This window comes from Hyperolius riggenbachi, chromosome 4, assembly GCF_040937935.1.
Source record: "Hyperolius riggenbachi isolate aHypRig1 chromosome 4, aHypRig1.pri, whole genome shotgun sequence".
Taxonomy (NCBI): domain Eukaryota; kingdom Metazoa; phylum Chordata; class Amphibia; order Anura; family Hyperoliidae; genus Hyperolius; species Hyperolius riggenbachi.
The window spans coordinates 309380757-309400172 of record NC_090649.1 but is presented as its reverse complement, the minus strand read 5'-3'; the positions used below and the strand labels follow the sequence as shown (position 1 = coordinate 309400172).

General features: G+C 48.7%; 1 protein-coding gene across 1 annotated transcript in view; it reads left to right on the top strand.

Moving 5' to 3' along the window:
• LOC137503923 (interleukin-20 receptor subunit alpha-like) overlaps nt 1-19416 on the top strand; it is a 119241-nt gene that overhangs the window by 70606 nt on the left and 29219 nt on the right. Inside the window, exons 2-3 of the mRNA XM_068231654.1 lie at nt 5438-5561; nt 8984-9159. Of these exons, the coding sequence (XP_068087755.1) occupies nt 5438-5561; nt 8984-9159 (300 nt within the window). The remainder of the gene's footprint in view (nt 1-5437; nt 5562-8983; nt 9160-19416) is intronic.

Below are 19416 nucleotides of genomic sequence, written 5' to 3'. Positions count from 1 at the left end.
GGCCTTGCATGAGGACAAGAAGCGTGCGGATAGCATGCTTTGTACCACCATGCAGTCATAAATGTAATAAAGATAAGTGGTTCAATAAACAGGGACCACGCGGCAACGCTAACCCAGCAGCAGCACACGTGATGGAACAGGAGGAGGCGCAGGAGGAGAAGGCCACGCTTTGTGAGACACAACAACCCAGGCCTTGCATGAGGACAAAAAGCGTGCGGATAGCATGCTTTGTACCGCCATGTAGTCATAAATGTAATAAAGATAAGAGGTTCAATAAACAGGGACCACGCGGCAACGCTAACCCAGCAGCAGCAGCAGCAGCAGCACACGTGATGGAACAGGAGGAGGCGCAGGAGGAGAAGGCCACGCTTTGTGAGACACAACAACCCAGGCCTTGCATGAGGACAAAAAGCGTGCGGATAGCATGCTTTGTACCGCCATGTAGTCATAAATGTAATAAAGATAAGAGGTTCAATAAACAGGGACCACGCGGCAACGGTAACCCAGCAGCAGCAGCAGCAGCACACGTGATGGAACAGGAGGAGGCGCAGGAGGAGAAGGCCACGCTTTGTGAGACACAACAACCCAGGCCTTGCATGAGGACAAAAAGCGTGCGGATATAGCAGCAATGCTTTTTGCCGCCATGCAGTCATAAATGTAATACAGATGAGAGGTTCAATAAACAGGGACCGGAAACGCTAAACCATCCCGGATGTTCATCGGTCATGTTACTTGGTTGGGGTCCAGGAGTGTTGCGTAGTCGTTTCCAATCCAGGATTGATTCATTTTAATTTGAGTCAGACGGTCTGCATTTTCTGTGGAGAGGCGGATACGCCGATCTGTGATGATGCCTCCGGCAGCACTGAAACAGCGTTCCGACATAACGCTGGCTGCCGGGCAAGCCAGCACCTCTATTGCGTACATTGCCAGTTCGTGCCAGGTGTCTAGCTTCATGCCCGGTTTCAGGTCCAGCGGTGCCAGCCACAAATCCGTCTGTTCCTTTATTCCCCTCCAAATTTCCTCCCCTGTGTGCTGCTTATCCCCAAGGCAGATCAGCTTCAGCAACGCTTGCTGACGCATGCCAACAGCTGTGCTGCACTGCTTCCACGATCCTACTGCTGCTGGTGCTGGGTTAGCATTTCCGGATGAGGTACAGCTTTGAGATGCGTTGGAGGAGAAGGAGTCAGAGAGGTAGGTGCTGCTGTTGTTATCCAGCTGTTTGCGGCGTGGGCAACACCCGCGCCGTAGCAGGTGAGGAATCGCTGCCAGGCTCCACAAGGTTCACCCAGTGCGCGGTAAGGGAGATGTATCGACCCTGGCCGAACGCACTCGTCCAGGTGTCAGTGGTGAGGTGAACCTTGCAGGCAACGGCATTCTTCAAGCTTCGGGTTATTTAGCTGACCACGTGCTCATGCAACTCAGGCACTGCAGAGCGCGCAAAGTGGTAGCGGCTGGGAACCACGTAACGTGGGATGGCCACTGACATCATGCCCTTGAAGCTGTTTGTCTCCACCACTCGATATGGCAGCATTTCGCAGGCCAGAAGCTTGGCTATGCTGGCTGGCTGTTACTGCCACGGCCCGGGGGTCATTTGCTGGCAATTTCCTCTTGTGCTCAAACATCTCAGAAACAGACAACTCAACCGTAGCGCTGCACACCGAAGGGCTGTTGGTTGTTGTGTTTGATGAACACTGGGAGACCTCAAGAGCACTAGTCCGGAAAGTGACAGTGTCAGCATCGTCTGATGTTTGTGAATGTTGTGAACCACGCAATGGCTGGGCTACTGCTGCTGCTGAGGCGGGTCTGGTGGTGAGTCTGGTGAACCCAAGGGAGGCAGTGTTGCTGGTGGTACCCTGTCCTGCCGCGTTTGCCCACAGAGTGGGATGTTTGGATAGAATGTGGCGGCTCATGCTGGTGGTGGAGAGGTTGTTAATACTTTTCCCCCTGCTCAGGCGGGTCTTGCACACCTTGCAAATCGCCATGGTAACATCCTCAGTGCAGTCTTCAAAGAAAGCCCAGACTTTAACTGGCTGAGGACTCGGACCTCGTGCGTGATGTGCTGGTGCTGCTTAACCCACTGCTGGACGCTTGAGAGGTCATCCAAGTAATTATCTGGTCCTGTTCTTTTGGATCTGTGAGGGTTGTTGTCCTGGACAACATGGGCAGTATTGAGTGGGTTTTCTTGGGTGCTCCCCTGTGGCCTGTACGTGAACCGTCAGGGGAAACACCTCTTCCCTTGCCCCTCCCTCTTTCACCGGATTTCTTCCTCATTTCACTTATCCTTAAAGTACACGCTGACTGGCAGCAGTACAGTGGCAGTACAGAAATGCTATACAGTGGTGGGTGAGCGGTGTACCACTATTGTCAGCAGTGACACAGAGCACAATGCTATACAGTGGCGGGTGAGCGGTGTACTACTGTTCCCAGCAGACACAGAGTGGAAGTAAACACAATGCTATATAGTGTGGCTGAGCCGTGTACACAGAGTGGCATTAAACACAATGCTATATAGTCTGCTATATAGTCACCCCGAACAGGGTGATGTTCTGCAGAACCCAAACAGTGGCAAACACTGTTCGCCCAACACTACTGGGAGGGAACGCAGATTTTAGTACCTAAACACACGATACAACATGTTTTCCGGGGTCGGACTCTGAGGCACATACAGATGGTCCCGATCATCATCCTCATCATACAACTCTTCTCCTGAGTCTGACCCACCCACCACCTCTGCCACCCCAACATCCCCAGACACAGACCCCTCATCGTCCTCAACATTAACTTGGGATGCTGGCCTGAGCCAGACCTCCTCCTCCACATCAGGCCCCATCATCTCCTCAATGGCAGCCCTCATTAATCGCTCTGGCGACGGACTGATGGACACAACGTTCTCCTCCGGGGAGGGCTGCTGCTGACCACTGGCTGCTGGGGTGGATGTTATAGCTTGCGTGGGGCGTTGGCTGTTGCTGTTGTTGGGAGTGCTGCTCACAGCGGAGGTCTCTGGGGAACTCATGTTGAGCTCATATAGTGGTTGACGGTGAGTGGAGTATTACTGATCCCAGCAATATACACACTGACTGGCAGAGTACGCAATGCTATATAGTGTGGCTGAGCGGTGTACACAGAGTGGCAGTAAACACAATGCTATATAGTCTGGCTGAGCGAGCGGTGTACTACTGTTCCCAGCAGAATCAGAGTGGCAGTAAACAATGGTATATAGTCTGGCTGAGCGGTGTACACAGAGTGTCAGTAAACAATGGTATATAGTCTGGCTGAGCGGTGTACACACAATGCTATATAGTCTGCTATATAGTGTCAGTAAACAATGGTATATAGTCTGGCTGAGCGAGCGGTGTACTACTGTTCCCAGCAGAATCAGAGTGGCAGTAAACAATGGTATATAGTCTGGCTGAGCGGTGTACACAGAGTGTCAGTAAACAATGGTATATAGTCTGGCTGAGCGAGCGGTGTACTACTGTTCCCAGCAGAATCAGAGTGGCAGTAAACAATGGTATATAGTCTGGCTGAGCGGTGTACACAGAGTGTCAGTAAACAATGGTATATAGTCTGGCTGAGCGGTGTACACAGAGTGTCAGTAAACAATGGCATATAGTCTGGCTGAGCGGTGTACACACAATGCTATATAGTCTGCTATATAGTGTCAGTAAACAATGGTATATAGTCTGGCTGAGCGAGCGGTGTACTACTGTTCCCAGCAGAATCAGAGTGGCAGTAAACAATGGTATATAGTCTGGCTGAGCGGTGTACACAGAGTGTCAGTAAACAATGGTATATAGTGTGGCTGAGTGGTGTACACAGAGTGTCAGTAAACAATGGTATATAGTCTGGCTGAGCGGTGTACACAGAGTGTCAGTAAACAATGGTATATAGTCTGGCTGAGCGAGCGGTGTACTACTGTTCCCAGCAGAATCAGAGTGGCAGTAAACAATGGTATATAGTCTGGCTGAGCGGTGTACACAGAGTGTCAGTAAACAATGGTATATAGTGTGGCTGAGTGGTGTACACAGAGTGTCAGTAAACAATGGTATATAGTCTGGCTGAGCGGTGTACACAGAGTGGCAGTAAACACAATGCTATATACTCTGGCTGAGCGAGCGGTGTACTACTGTTCCCAGCAGACACAGAACAGTAAACAGAATGCTATATAGTGTGGCTGAGCGAGCGGTGTACCACTATTCCCAGCAGACACAGAACAGTGAACAGAATGCTATATAGTGTGGCTGAGCGAGCGGTGTACCACTATTCCCAGCAGACACAGAACAGTGAACAGAATGCTATATAGTGTGGCTGAGCGAGCGGTGTACTACTGTTCCCAGCAGACACAGAACAGTACACAGAATGCTATATAGTGTGGCTGAACGAGCGGTGTACTACTGTTCCCAGCAGACACAGAACAGTACACAGAATGCTATATAGTGTGGCTGAACGAGCGGTGTACCACTATTCCAAGCAGACACAGAACAGTGAACAGAATGCTATATAGTGTGGCTGAGCGAGCGGTGTACCACTATTCCCAGCAGACACAGAGTGGCAGTAAACAGAATGCTATATAGTGTGGCTGAGCGAGGTACACAGAGTGGCAGTAAACAGAATGCTATATAGTGTGGCTGAGCAAGCGGTGTACTACTATTCCCAGCAGACACAGAGTGGCAGTAAACAGAATGCTATATAGTGTGGCTGAGCGAGGTACACAGAGTGGCAGTAAACAGAATGCTGAGCGAGCGGTGTACTACTATTCCCAGCAGCGACACACAATGACTGGGGGGGACCCTGGCTAGCGTGGCTGGAGCGCGAACTACCCTGCCTGCCTACCCAAAGCTAAACCCACAGACAAATGGCGGAGATATGACGTGGTTCGGGTATTTATTTACCCGAACCACGTGACAGTTCGGCCAATCAGAGCGCGTTCGGGTCCGAACCACGTGACCCGTTCGGCCAATCACAGCGCTAGCCGAACGTTCGGGGAACGTTCGGCCATGCGCTCTTAGTTCGGCCATATGGCCGAACGGTTTGGCCGAGCACCGTCAGGTGTTCGGCCGAACTCGAACATCACCCGAACAGGGTGATGTTCTGCAGAACCCGAACAGTGGCGAACACTGTTCGCCCAACACTAGTCAGTATCAGAGAGAGCCTTCACAGCTTGAGGAAGGAGTATACCTCCAAAACAGCATCTGTCGCTGTCCTATGCCACCTTTCTTTTATGCATAAAGAGCTTAAAATACATCTAAGTGGTGCTGCTGATCTCTGCTTTCCAATAATGTGGGTCCTGTGGGGCTACAGAACCATATCAGCATAGCACACGCCTGTCCTCGCTTGGATGCTTGTCGACTTTGCTAAACATAGTCAGTATCATTATTCAGGTTACCGTATATTGTAATACCTGTTTTTACTCATTTGCTTCTGTTTTTTTGAACAGCAAAACCACCCTGTCCTGTGAGTCTAAATCTCGTACAATTTTCTTCTCGGAACCTGATCAATAATTTGACCTGGGAACCTACAAAAAATTTAGATGGTTTATTTTACACCGTGAAATACAAAACGTAAGATTTTGCTTTTCTACCTGGTATTTTAATCTATTTAAACGTAAGATTTTGCTTTTCTACCTGGTATTTTAATCTATTTAAACTGCAGTTTTAACTGTTAAAAAAATGTCACTTGCCTGGTTTCAGTGCTGATCTTCTGCTGCTAATCCTCTGTAAGGGCTGGAACCCACAGGAGCGCTTTTGGCAGCGTTTTGGCAGCACTGCGATACGCTAGCAGTTTGCCAAAACGCTGGGCTAATGTTAATGGATGGGGCAACTTCCACAGGAGCGTTTGCGTTTCCCAGAAACGCAAACGCAGGACCTGCAGCATTTTGGGAGCGTTAGCGCTTCAATGTAAAGTATTGAAACGCTAGCAGAAACGCTCAGCAAAACCTAAACTGAGCGGTTTTGCTAGCGTTTTGCGGTTCAGCATACTGTAACAAAATTAAAAATAATTCACAGGACCAATCAGGATAAAAACGCAAAACGCAAAACGCTAGGCACCCGCTGGGGAAAAAAATACAATGTTGCAAAACACAACCCAAAACGCGCATGAATCCGCTTGCAAACCGCTCAGACAAAACGCTAGCGGTTGCGTTTTGCGTTTGCGGTTTTCAGTGGGTTCCAGGCCTAAGGGCTGGTGCACACCAAAACCCGCTAGCAGATCCGCAAAACGCTAGCAGATTTTTAAACGCTTTTTTTTATTTTTATGAGGCGTTTTGCTAGCGTTTTGCGGATTGCTGCTGCGGTTTTCAGTATAGTAGATTTCATATATTGTTACAGTAAAGCTGTTACTGAACAGCTTCTGTAACAAAAACGCCCGCAAAACCGCTCTGAAGTGCCATTTTTCAGAGCGGTTTGCGTTTTTCCTATACTTAACATTGAGGCAGAAACGCATCCGCAATCCAAAAAATGCCTCACCCAGGCATTTTTCGTTTCTGCAAAACGCCTGCCGCTCTGGTGTGCACCACCCCATTGAGATACATTGACCAAGCAGATCCGCAGCCGCAAGCGGATCTGAAAACGCCCAAAAAGCCGCTCGGTGTGCACCAGCCCTAAATGAGTGGCCTAGAATATATATGCAGGCCTGGTGCCCTGACTTCACTGCTTGCATGTATGTTGCAGATGTGTCACTCACACACCAGTGAAAACACAAGGCCAAGATACGTCCGTATTAGCCCATCAACCATTTACTGTCTATGTAGTCGGACTCCTCACCAGTAATGTAACTACAATTCATGGGGCCCCCCATGTCTTGTGTTAAATCTGGCCCTGCATAGTGCTGTACTGAAGAAACACTTAATATTTGGAATACTGTTCTTTGTGTAATTGAGAGGGGAGAGGGCCAGTGGTGTCTAAACTATGGAGTCCAGCCACTGTATCATTATTTTAATACCCTTTTAGCTAGAGTCGTATATACTGTAGGAGTAATGCTGCCTGGGGCACCCTAAAATGATGACACCATTCCACACATGGAAATAACACAATAACCCCCATGGATTTAGTGGATCTCCCCAAACCAGTGGATCTACAGCACTATCAAACAAGGCATCCTTGCCACTGGTGAATAGTGTCAGGCAGGATAGAGAAGGGTTAAGCTGGCCATACACTGGCCCGATTTCCCGCCAATCGACAGCAGATTCAATCACTGGGATCGAATCTGCTGTCAAATCGTTCACGCAAAACACGCTAATTTACGATCTATTTCGGCCCGAAATAGATCGGTCCCGTCGATCGCGCCGTGCGGAAAATTACCGTCGATCGCCGCGGGTAAGGAGCGCATCGCTAGCGGCATACGACCGACGCAGGTATACATTACCTGAAGCTGGCTCCCGGCATCTTTACCGCATCACCTCCCGGCTGGCATCTTCTCCGCATCAGCTTCCGCATCCCGGCATCAGCATAACTTCCTGTGTCACTGCAGTGACAGCGGAAGTACAAATAGAGGGCGCTCTATTTCAACTTCCACTGTCACTGGAGTGACAGAAAGTTAAGCCGGAAGCCGGGATGCGGAAGCTGATGCGGAGAAGATGCCCGTCGGGAGCCGATGCGGAGAAGATGCCCGAGACCAGGCTTCAGGTAATGTATGCGGGGGGCCTAGGGGGCGACAGCGGCAGCTCAGCAGATTGTGATCGGTTTCAGGCTGAAATCGATTCACAATCTGTTTGCAGTAAAGGCACCCATACGATCCCTGTCTGATCAGATTCGATCAGAGAGGGATCTATCTGTTGGTCGAATCTGATGGCAAATCAACCAGTGTATGGCTACCTTTAAGGTCAGCCGTGATAAAGAGAGCACAGTGTCAGCTGGGGTGGAGAGGATTAGTGTTAGTAGGACTGATGTTTGTTCTGTAGTAACAACAGAATCATGTTTATGATGACATTACTTGTCAGTTACTGAACAACCACATGCATGAAACAGATGTAAGAATGATTATGTAAAGAGTTTGTGTTACAGGATAGTGCCCTGTAGTGCACTGCCATATTCCAGAAATTAGAGCATTCCTGTGTGTGGTGGTGGAAGGATTTGTGCATTTTATCATTAAGCATGGTTTAGGATTAGGACAATATCTTTGTGCCTGGAAATATTTAGTTTGACTTTTTAGTCCCCCTCCTCTGAAGGTGGAGGCTGGAAAATGCAATGCGGGGTGGGGAGGGGGGGTCAGTGGCCATCTTGGGTGGAAAAGCTACAGCCAAATCAGCTGATTGTAAGAAACGCTACAGTCCCATCTTCTCTTTAATGCAATGCAAGAGACCATCCAGACTGTTAGGGCTGGAACCCACTACAGCGATTTTCTGAGCATTTAGGGAGCGCTTGAAAACGCCAGCGATTGCAAATAGCAATAGCGTTTTGTAGTGGGTTTCAGGCCTCAGGGCTTGTTCACACAAGAGCTTTTCAAGCTCTAGTGATTTTGAAAAGCTCTCGCTAATGCAATGCTCAGGGGGGAATTTTACAAAATCACATTGCTCAAGTGCGAACACACTCATAGGATAACATTAGCCAGAGCTTTTAAAATCACAAAGCACTTAGAAAAGCTCTAGTAGTGTGAACAAGCCCTTACTGAAGATGTGAGAGCAAATTCAAGCAGAATAAAACTGTACTGTGAATGAATGTGGTAAGCTAAGTTTTTTTCAAAGACAAGACAAGACACAGAACATTTATATTGTGCTTTTCCCCTGGCAGACTCAAAGCACCAGAGCTGCAGCCACTAGGGCACGCTCTTTATGCAGTAGCAGTGTTAAAGCGTCTTGCCCAAGGACTCCTTGCTGAATAGGTGCAGGCTTACTGAACAAACCCAGGTCTCCTGTGTCAGAGGCAGGGCCCTTAACCATTAAACAATCCAGCCACTAAAAGAATGCAAGGACAGAGAATGCAAGGAGGTGGCATGCAAGCAAGAATACTACTAGCTTCTTGTTTATGAAGTTTTCTTTTATGCACAGATATGGAACTTCTTCCTATCAGAAAAAATCTGAATGTACAAACATCACTCGGACCTGGTGTGACTTAACTAATGAAACGAATAATGTTTCTATGCAATATTATGCTAAAGTCATTTTACATGACAGGAACTGTTCCGCACCCAGTAAGGAAGTTCTGTTTGACCCTAGGAAACACAGTGAGTACAAATGTTGATTTTTATACTGATACTGAGAAAACAATAATAAATGTAACAGCATGCCAAATGCTCTCACAAACAAGTATTTTTCACACAGTTTAAAGGGGCACTACAGCGAAATATAAATGGGATTTCCCTAGTAGCATGTTTTTATTAGAAAACGCAACACATATTAGACAATGCTTTTGTTTACAAAGGTCTACTGTATAAAGCTCTGTACTCACCACCCGACGGTTTGAGCAATGTCCCCTTGACAACGGTTGTTAGCGACGCCACTCCCTGCCGACAGGTATGCACAACGTTGTGCGACATTACACATCAGAAAGAGACTTCAAGCAATCACAGTACTTTTGCACAGGAGTTGTCGGACATCTTTGCAATCCGATCTGCCATGATGGCCGTTAATGCAGCGTGCCCCTAAGCGGCGTTGGCGATGTCGTGAGCCTGTACACAAGATGCAATACCGTGGAAACAACTGCTCAGCGCTCACCAGTTGTCGGGAAAATCATTGGTAAAATCACGACGTGGGTACTTAGCTTAAATTTATAGCTCACATACAGATCCTGGCATCACAACACAAAGGAAATGACTTACTCTGTATTCATGTTACGCTGTGAGATTACAGCTATCTCTCTCCTTTTGTCAGCTCAAAGCAATGCAAGCCCCAGGCCCGTTTCTAGGACCGTGCGGCCCGTGTGGGTGCCCTGGGCGCTGAAGGACTGTGGGCACTATAATGGAGGGGGGAGCCGCAGTGGTGGGGAGGGCAGCCCGACCTCTCCCTCCCTTCCTCTCCGCGGGCCGCCCTCCGTGCTCCTCCCTCCGAGTGTGACTGCAGGGAAGGGAAGCGCTGTGTACAGAGCGCAACTCACCTCCCTTTTTCCAATAGCCGCTGATACACACGCTGCTACCTGTTTAGCCGGAAGCAGCATGTGTATCAGCGGCTGTGAGGAGAAGACAGAAGAGGAGACCAGCGGCGATAGGAACCAGGGAGGTGAGTTGCGCTCTGTACACAGCGCTTCCCTGCAGTCACACTCAGAGGTGGGAGCACGGAGGGCGGCCCGAGGAGAGGAAGGGAGGGAGAGGTCGGGATGCCCTCCCCGCGGCTGACTTCCCCCTCCATACTGGGGGGCAGCTACCTATCTAACCTATACTGGGGGGCACCTACCTAATCTAACCACACTGGGGGGGGGGGGCACCTACCTAATCTAACCTATACTGGGGGGCACTTACCTAATCTAACCACACTGGGGGGCACCTACCTAATCTAACCACACTGGGGGGCACCTACCTAATCTAACCTATACTGGGGGGCAGCTACCTAATCTAACTTATACTGGGGGGAAGCTACCTATCTAACCTTTACTGGGGGCAGCTACCTATCTAACCTATACTGGGGGGCACCTATCTAATCTAACCTATACTGGAAGGACACCTACCTAATCTAACCTATACTGGGGGGCACCTACCTAATCTAACCACAAGGGGGGGGGGCACCTACCTAATCTAACCTATACTGGGGGGCACCTACCTAATCTAACCACACTGGGGGGCACCTACCTAATCTAACCACACTGGGGGCACCTACCTAATCTAACCTATACTGGGGGGCAGCTACCTAATCTAACTTATACTGGGGGGCAGCTACCTATCTAACCTATACTGGGGGCAGCTACCTATCTAACCTATACTGGGGGGCACCTATCTAATCTAACCTATACTGGAAGGACACCTACCTAATCTAACCTATACTGGGGGGCACCTACCTAATCTAACCACAAGGGGGGGGGGGCACCTACCTAATCTAACCTATACTGGGGGGCACCTACCTAATCTAACCACACTGGGGGGCACCTACCTAATCTAACCACACTGGGGGGCACCTACCTAATCTAACCTATACTGGGGGGCAGCTACCTAATCTAACCTATACTGGGGGACTTGTCAACATAAAAAACAAAGAACCGAGAGCCCAATATAGTGTAGTATGCACTGGAAAATGGTGAAATTAATGTAGAGTGTAAGTATTATACTCACAAACCAGGGTTACCTCCAAGGCAACCACTGTAGAGGCAGGTGGGGAGAACAAGCCTGTCCCCACTCAGGAATAAAATGTCGCTGTCTGTGGATAGAGGGAAAAAAAGGAGGGTATACCACCCTTCCACCAAGGGTGGATTCTTGATGTGTAGAGCTGTACAGAGGCGCCAGTAGGATAAAAAAACACTCTAAAATGTTTAAAACATTCGGGGTGCGGTGGTGGACCAGCCAACCCCAAAACAGACACAGGTACTGTCGATTATGGTCAAAAAGCAATTTATTCACATACTCCTAGCACAAGTTGCAAAACGCGTTTCGCAGGCAAAATCCCGATTCATCAGGCAATAAATAACCGGAGCAAAAAAAACAGCACGGAGTCCAAACGGAGCTTGGCACCTCTGTTTGGACTCCGTGCTGTTTTTTTTTGCTCCGGTTATTTATTTTAGAGTGTTTTTATCCTACTGGCGCCTCTGTACAGCTCTACACTATACTGGGGGGCACCTACCTAATCTAACCTATACTGGGGGGCACCTACCTATCTAGCCTATACTGGGGGGCACCTACCTAATCTAACCTATACTGGGGGGCACCTACCTAATCTAACCTATACTGGGGGGCACCTACCTAATCTAACCACACTGGGGGGCACCTACCTAATCTAACCTATACTGAAGGGCCCCTACCTATCTAACCTGTATTGGGGGCACCTACCTACCTAGCCTATACTGGTGAAAACTATACTGGCTACCTATATTGGAGGCACCTACCTAACTAACCTATACTGGGGGCACCTACCTATCTAACCTAGGCTAGGGGCAACTAATCGGACTCCCTATATTAGAGGCACCCACCTAGCTAACCTGTACTGCGGGCACCTACCTATCTAGCCTATACCAGGGGCACCTGCCTATCTAACCTATACTGGGGGCAACTATACCGGCTACCTATACTGGAGGCACCTACCTGGCTAACCTATACCGGGGGCAACTATACTGGGGCACCTATTCCTGGCAGTTGGAAACAGCTGTAAACAGCTATTTCCCACAATGTAACAAGGTTCACAGACAGGAAACTGCCAGGAGTAGAGATGGCCCGAATGGTTCGGAACTTCCGGTGGTTCGGGTTCGCCATGTAACACAAACTTTTCCGGAAGTTCGGTTCGCCCCCATAGTGCGCCATTAGGGTCAACTTTGACCCTCTACATCACTGTCAGCAGGCACATTGTAGCCAATCAGGCTACACTCTCTCCTGGAGCCACTCCCCCCCCCCCCCTTATAAAAGGCAGGCAGTGCTGGCCATTACACTCACTCGTGTGCCTGCATTAATTAGTGAAGGGACAGCTGCTGGCAGACTCTCATAGGGAAAGATTAGTTAGGCTCTTGTAGGTTTGTTAGCTTGCTCCTGGCTGATTGTTATTGCTAAAATAGCACCCCTCAACAGCTCTTTTGAGAGTTAATGTTCTCCTGATGTGTTTTTTGTGTGTGTGTGTATTGCCCACTGATACTGCATTATGCAGCCCTATCTGTTGCAGCTGGACCTTGGTAATTGCTATTACTGTGCCAGCCAGGCCCTAACTATCTATACTGGGACACCTACCTATGCCTACCTAACTATTGGGGCACCTACTTACCTATACGGGGACACCTACCTATGCCTACCTACCTACCTATACTAGGGCACCTACCTATGCCTACCTACCTATACTGGGACTCCTACCTATGCCAAGCTAACTACTGGGGCACCTACCTATGCCTATCTACCTATACTTCAATCGTAATGCTGCGCTCTCCAGACCTGGAATAAAACAAGCTCCACATAGGGTAATATTGTTCAATAAAGCACATTAATCCTCTTCCACATCACCCGTGTTCTGTGTTACCCAGGTGTCACTCCAATCAAATTCCTCCCCCTTTTCCACTAAATGCTCACCAGATATACACCACCTCAGCTTATCAGGTGGGTCTTAAGCCAAATGCTGGAACAGCCAGCCCGAACTCGTTTGCATCCAGAAGCTTATTCCTCATGTAACAGACGCTTGGTGCCAATGCCCATCCGTCTGGTGCAGGGTGCGTCTTTCCCGTCCACGCTAGCCCGCTCCGGAAGTAACGTTTGACGTCGCGCACTGACCAGGAAGCGCACGGACCGGCCGGTCGTAGTAAAGGCGCACTGCTTGCAAACCCTGGGAGCGAGAGAGGCGGCGGAGCGGGCTAGCGTGGACGGGAAAGACGCACCCTGCACCAGACGGATGGGCATTGGCACCAAGCGTCTGTTACATGCGGAATAAGCTTCTGGATGCAAACGAGTTCGGGCTGGCTGTTCCAGCATTTGGCTTAAGACCCACCTGATAAGCTGAGGTGGTGTATATCTGGTGAGCATTTAGTGGAAAAGGGGGAGGAATTTGATTGGAGTGACACCTGGGTAACACAGAACACGGGTGATGTGGAAGAGGATTAATGTGCTTTATTGAACAATATTACCCTATGTGGAGCTTGTTTTATTCCAGGTCTGGAGAGCGCAGCATTACGATTGAAGTTTAATTTCCAACAGTGGACTTTCTTGCAGCGATCCCAGTGACTTTTAACGCAGTGAATTAAGTATTTTGTATTCCAATAATTTGAGCTTTGGCGCAGTGTTTTTTGTTTTTGAATATCTACCTATACTGGGACACCTACCTATGCCTACCTTCCTATACTGGTACTCCTACCTATGCCTAGCTAACTACTGGGGTACCTACCTATGCCTATCTACCTATACTGGGACACCTACCTATGCCTACCTACCTATACTGGAGCACCTATCTATGCCTACCTACATACAAGAAGATAATAAGGTTGTTGCTTCATTGTGGACAGACCAAATTTGATCAGCTGGACAGTCACCGTTGTTCTATCACTGAGCTACCACAGCCCGGCGACCATATGGCCTTGAAAACCGCCACGGCCTGCACTCTCGCTATGGTGCGCACCAGTCCAGCACGGCTGTCACTACGCAAACAGCTGTTTACGGTGCGTTACACAGTGCGTTTGGTGTGTCAGTGTGAAGCAGAACTCTAATTACACTCCCTGATTGATGTATACACATGCAAGATGTTTTAAAGCACTTTAGGCCTGCAATTTAGCATTCAATGTGATTTCTGCCCCTAAAATGCTGCTTTGCGTCAAATACAGATTTTTCTCTGGGACTTTTGGCGTGTATCCCACTCCGCCATGCCCCCCTCCAGGTGTTAGACCCCTTGAAACATCTTTTCCATCACTTTTGTGGCCAGCATAAGTGTTTCTATTTTTCAAAGTCTGCCTCCCCATTGAAGTCGATTGCAGTTCGCAAAAGTTTGCGCGAACCAAACCTTTCACGGAAGTTTGCGAACCGGGAATCTCTAGCCAGGAGTACCATGGTCCTCAGAGTTTCTTGTGGGAGGGGTTTCACCACAGTATTATTCATACAGCACCCCCTGATGGTCTGTTTGTGAAAAGGAATAGATTTCTCATGTAAAAGGGGGAATCAGCTACCGATTGGGATGAAGTTCAATTCTTGGTCGGAGTTTCTCTTTAACTAGTAGCCGACCGCGTCGTGCCGATGGGCGTGGCCGCGGCGGCAGCCCCAAAGTCCTGGGGCAGCGTAAAGTCCTGGGGCTCTGTTTTCGCACGCATCTCCTGCTTAGTGGGCGGAGATAAAACCACTAGTTTATTAAAGCTCACAGTAATGGATATTGGGCACAGCTCTGGGTGGCTGCATGTGGGCTGTGGAGTGTTGCACACATTCCCCCCCCCCCAAAAAAAAAAGAGCAGAAGGGTGAAGTAGCCCTCAGAAGGGCTGTTTGGGGTAGAGGCCTGCGCGGGTCCACATTTTCATACCCGCACCTGACCCGCACCCGCGGCCCGGTACCCGCACGCGACCCACTTTTTGGTGAATTTGATACCCGCAACCCGACCTGCACCCGAAGAACCGGTACCCGCACCCGACCCGCTTTTCAAAATTTTCTTCTACAGTGCACATTTGCATAGTTGTCCCCAGTGTAGCCAGCATAGTTGTCCCCAGTGTAGCCAGCATAGTTGTCCCCAGTGTAGCCAGCATAGTTGTCCCCCAGTGTAGCTAGCATAGTTGTCCCCCGTGAGGCCAGAGCCCCCCCCTCCTCTCTCACCTGGGTCCTCTCTTAAAGAATAGCGGGCGGGTGGAGGCTTACTCACCTGCTAACTTTCGCGTTACAATCAGAATCAGAATCAGAATCAATTTATTTTCGTCAAGTAAGTTTGCACCTACAAGGAATTGGTCTTGGCAGTTGCTTAACAAACACAAACAAAAACAATACAAGGACAGGCAGTGTGAATATTACAAGTTAAGGACATTATAAGTATAGTGGCAGTAAGCAATGTGAGAATTGTTCATTTACAGTTCTGTGCTGATTACTATCAAGTTCTAGCAGCTCTAACGTGGTTCAGCATTAAGTATGGCTACCGCTTGAGGAAAAAAGCTGTTCCTGTGTCTGGAGGTTTTTGTAGCAATTGACCGGAATCTTACTCCTGAAGGCATGCGCTGGAAGATGGAGTGAGCTGGGTGAGAGGGGTCAGAGGTAATTTTGGTTGCTCTCTTTCTGCACCTGCTAGCGTAAAGATCCTGCAGGGAAGGTAAGCTACAGTCAATTATCCTTTCCGCTGATAGGATGATGCGCTGCAGCCTCCCCTTTTCTAATGCTGAGCAGGAGCCGAACCATACAGTCATAGATGATGTTATGGTGGATTCGATGATTGCAGTGTAGAACTGCACCATTAGATTTTGAGGTAGGCCAAACTTTTTCAGCTGCCGTAGATACATTTTCTGTTGTGCTTTCTTGACAATAGTGGCAGTGTTGTTGTCCCATTTTAAGTCGTTTGAGATCGTGGACCCAAGAAACTTGAATGACTCTACCTGGGTTATTGTGGATCCATTTATGGTTAAGGGGAGGTGCTGGGGGGGGGGGGGGGGGGAGATCTCCTAAAGTCTATTATCATCTCCATAGTTTTGAGAGCATTTAGTTCCAAGTTGTTGCTGCTGCACCAGGAGGAAAGCTGTCCCATCACATGCTTGTATGCAGATTCATCCCCGTTTTGTATGAGACCAACTACTGTTGTGTCATCTGCAAACTTCAGAAGCTTAACAGATGGATGTGTGGCAATGCAGTCATTGGTGTAAAGTGAGTACAGCAGTGGGGAAAGCACACAGCCCTGGGGTGCACCAGTACTGACTGTCAGAGAGCTTGATGTGAGTTTACCAAGTCTAACACACTGTCTCCTATCGGTTAGGAAATCGGTTATCCATTTGCAGATGGATTCAGGTATGTGTAGCTGTGAGAGCTTGCTGTGCAGCAGTGATGGAATTATGGTATTACATGCAGAGCTGTAATCTATAAATAAAATCCTGGTGTAGGTTCCTGGGGTGTCTAGATGTTGCAGTACATAATGCATACACATGTTCACGGCATCGTCTGCGGATCTATTAGGCCTGTAGGCAAATTGCAAAGAGTCCAGCAGGGGATCTGTGATGGATTTCAGATAAGTCATTATCAGTTTTTCAAATGCTTTCATGACCAGTGATGTCAGGGCAACAGGCCTGTAATCATTTAAGCATGTAGGTTTTGTTTTTTTGGGGATTGGTACAATAGTTGAGCTTTTAAAACAGGCAGGAACAATTGAGCGTTCTAGGGATGCTTTGAATATGTCTGTGAATACAGGCGCTAATTGGTCGGCACAGAGATTCAAGCATTTCGCAGAGATAGTGTCTGGCCCCATTGCTTTCCTGGTGTTTTGTCTTTTAAAGAGTCTATTTACATCTGATTGGCATATTGTTAGGGCATGCACATCTGGGGACAGGTTAGCAGATTGTGTCTGGTCTGCTGTGTTGTGTACATACTGAGGCACTGCAGGGGGTGGAGACGTTGGCTGGCAGGAAGAGTGTTCAGTTTGCCTGTTGCAGAGATGCAAATTGACTTGTTGTGTTTGGCTTTTGTTGGTAGTGTCAAACCTGCAATAAAATGTATTTAGTTCATTTGCAAGCTGCAGGTTATGTAGTGAGGGGGGAGATTTATTCTTCCTGTAGTTTGCAATTTCATGTAGAGATTTCCATATTGTGGATGAGTCGGCGTTAGAAAATTTTTCCTCAAGTTTTTGCGAATAATCTTTTTTTGCATCGGTAATGGCTCTCTGCAGTTTGTATTTCGCAGCTTTGTAGAGGACTTTATCGCCTGTATGATATGCCTTTTCTTTATCGAGGCGCAGCTTCCTAAGATGTGATGTAAACCAGGGCTTATCGTTATTGTACCTGGTGCACTTTTTTGTGGGGATACAGGACTCTTCGCAAAAGGTAATATATGATGTCACAGCGTCAGTGTATTCATTTAGGTCACTGGAGGATTCTTTAAATAAATTCCAGTCAGTTAAATCAAAGCAGCTCTGCAGTTTTTCTGCAGCTTCACTAGTCCATTTCTTAACTGTGGTCACTACAGGTTTGGCAGTTTTTAGTCTTTGGATGTATGTTGGGATAAGCTGTATAACAGCATGATCAGAGTTCCCCAAAGCTGCCCTGCTGACAGAGTGATATGAGTCCTTAGTCGTAGTGTAACAGTGATCAAGTGTCTTACCTCCTCTAGTTGCGCTTGTGACGTGTTGCCTGTATTTGGGGAGTTCTTTGGAAAGGTTAGCACTGTTGAAATCCCCTAGTATGATAAAAAAAAGAGTCTGGGTACTCCCTTTCCACCTCGGTGATTTGATCTGCGAGATCTTGGAGAGCGCAGGCTGCATACATGTTTGTGGAGGGATGTACGCAGCAACCAAAATAAATGAAGACATCTCACGGGGTGAATAGTAGGGTCTGCAGTTTATGAAGAGAGTTTCCAGCCCAGCCGAGCATGTCCTCTTAATAACTGTAACATCCGTGCACCATCTATCATTAATATAGAAACAGAGTCCTCCACCTTTGGTTTTGCCAGAAGTAAGTGGGTCCCGGTCAGATCTGTAGATTGTAAATCCATTAATCTGCAGAGCATTGTCTGGAATAAGCTCAGATAGCCAAGTTTCTGTGAAGCAAATAGCCGCAGAGAGATGAAAGTCCTTCTTTGTTCTGATCAGTAGTTGAAGCTCATCTAGTTTGTTGCATATGGACCTGACATTAGAGAGTATGATTCCAGGTAGTGGAGAGCGCAGTCCTCTGCGTCGAAAGCGAGTCTGGATCCCGGAGCGCTTGCCTCTTCTTCTAAGCCTCACTGCCTGGTTCAGCACAGTAGCTCCACTGGTCAGAATCCCCAGAAGATCAAGAGTAGATGAAATATCCAGGGGTAGATTATATTTAGCTAAGTTCTGAATGCTCAGTAGTTGTTCACTGGTGAAGGTTATCCAGGTTGGGTTGCACAAGGCAATGTTGAAAAACAAAAATACATAAAACATACATAGAAAGACAGAGCAAACTGCCGAGGCTGCCATCTCCAGGCGCCTCCTCCTCATTACAAGAGCTGGCAGCGTCCCCTCGTCACAGGTCTCCACCTTCAATGCCGCCCACTGTGCTTCCGCCAATCAGGAAGCACAGTGGGCGGCATTGAAGACGGAGACCTGTGATGAGGCGACGCTGCCAGCGCTTGGAACGGAAGTTAGAAGGTGAGTAATCCTCCGCCCGCCCGCCCGCAGCGCCGCCGCTATTCTGGAGGGGGAGAGAGCTGAAGGAGGGGACCCGGGTGAGGGAGTTCTGGCCCCCCTCCCTGTCGCTGTCCCAACTGCCCCTCCTGGCGCTGCTTCCCCTCCTCACTACCCACACCGGCAGACCGCTACCCGCAACCCTACCCGCACCCGCAACTCGCTACCCACACCCGACCCGCACCCGCAGCAAAAATCAATTTGGGTATCCGAACCCGACTTGCATTTCGGGGTACCCGCGGGTACCCGACCCGCTGCAGACCTCTAGTTTGGGATGCTTTAACAGCAAGTCGGTCAGTGAGGATCAAAATAAACAGGCCTAGCTAACGCTTTCCCTATCTCCAGCAATGTCTCTCCCTTCCTCTCACTTCCACAGCCGAAGACAGACTGGAACATGGCCGACGCAAGTGCATTTTTATAGGGGGGGGGGGGTCCGTGAGGGAGTGCAGACTGAGTGGCTGCCATCTGTCTGCTGACTGTGTTGTAAGGGGTCAAAGTTTAGCCCAATCATGAAGTATGGGGAAGGGACAAATTTCGCCATGTGCTCACCGCGAGCACAAATACCTGA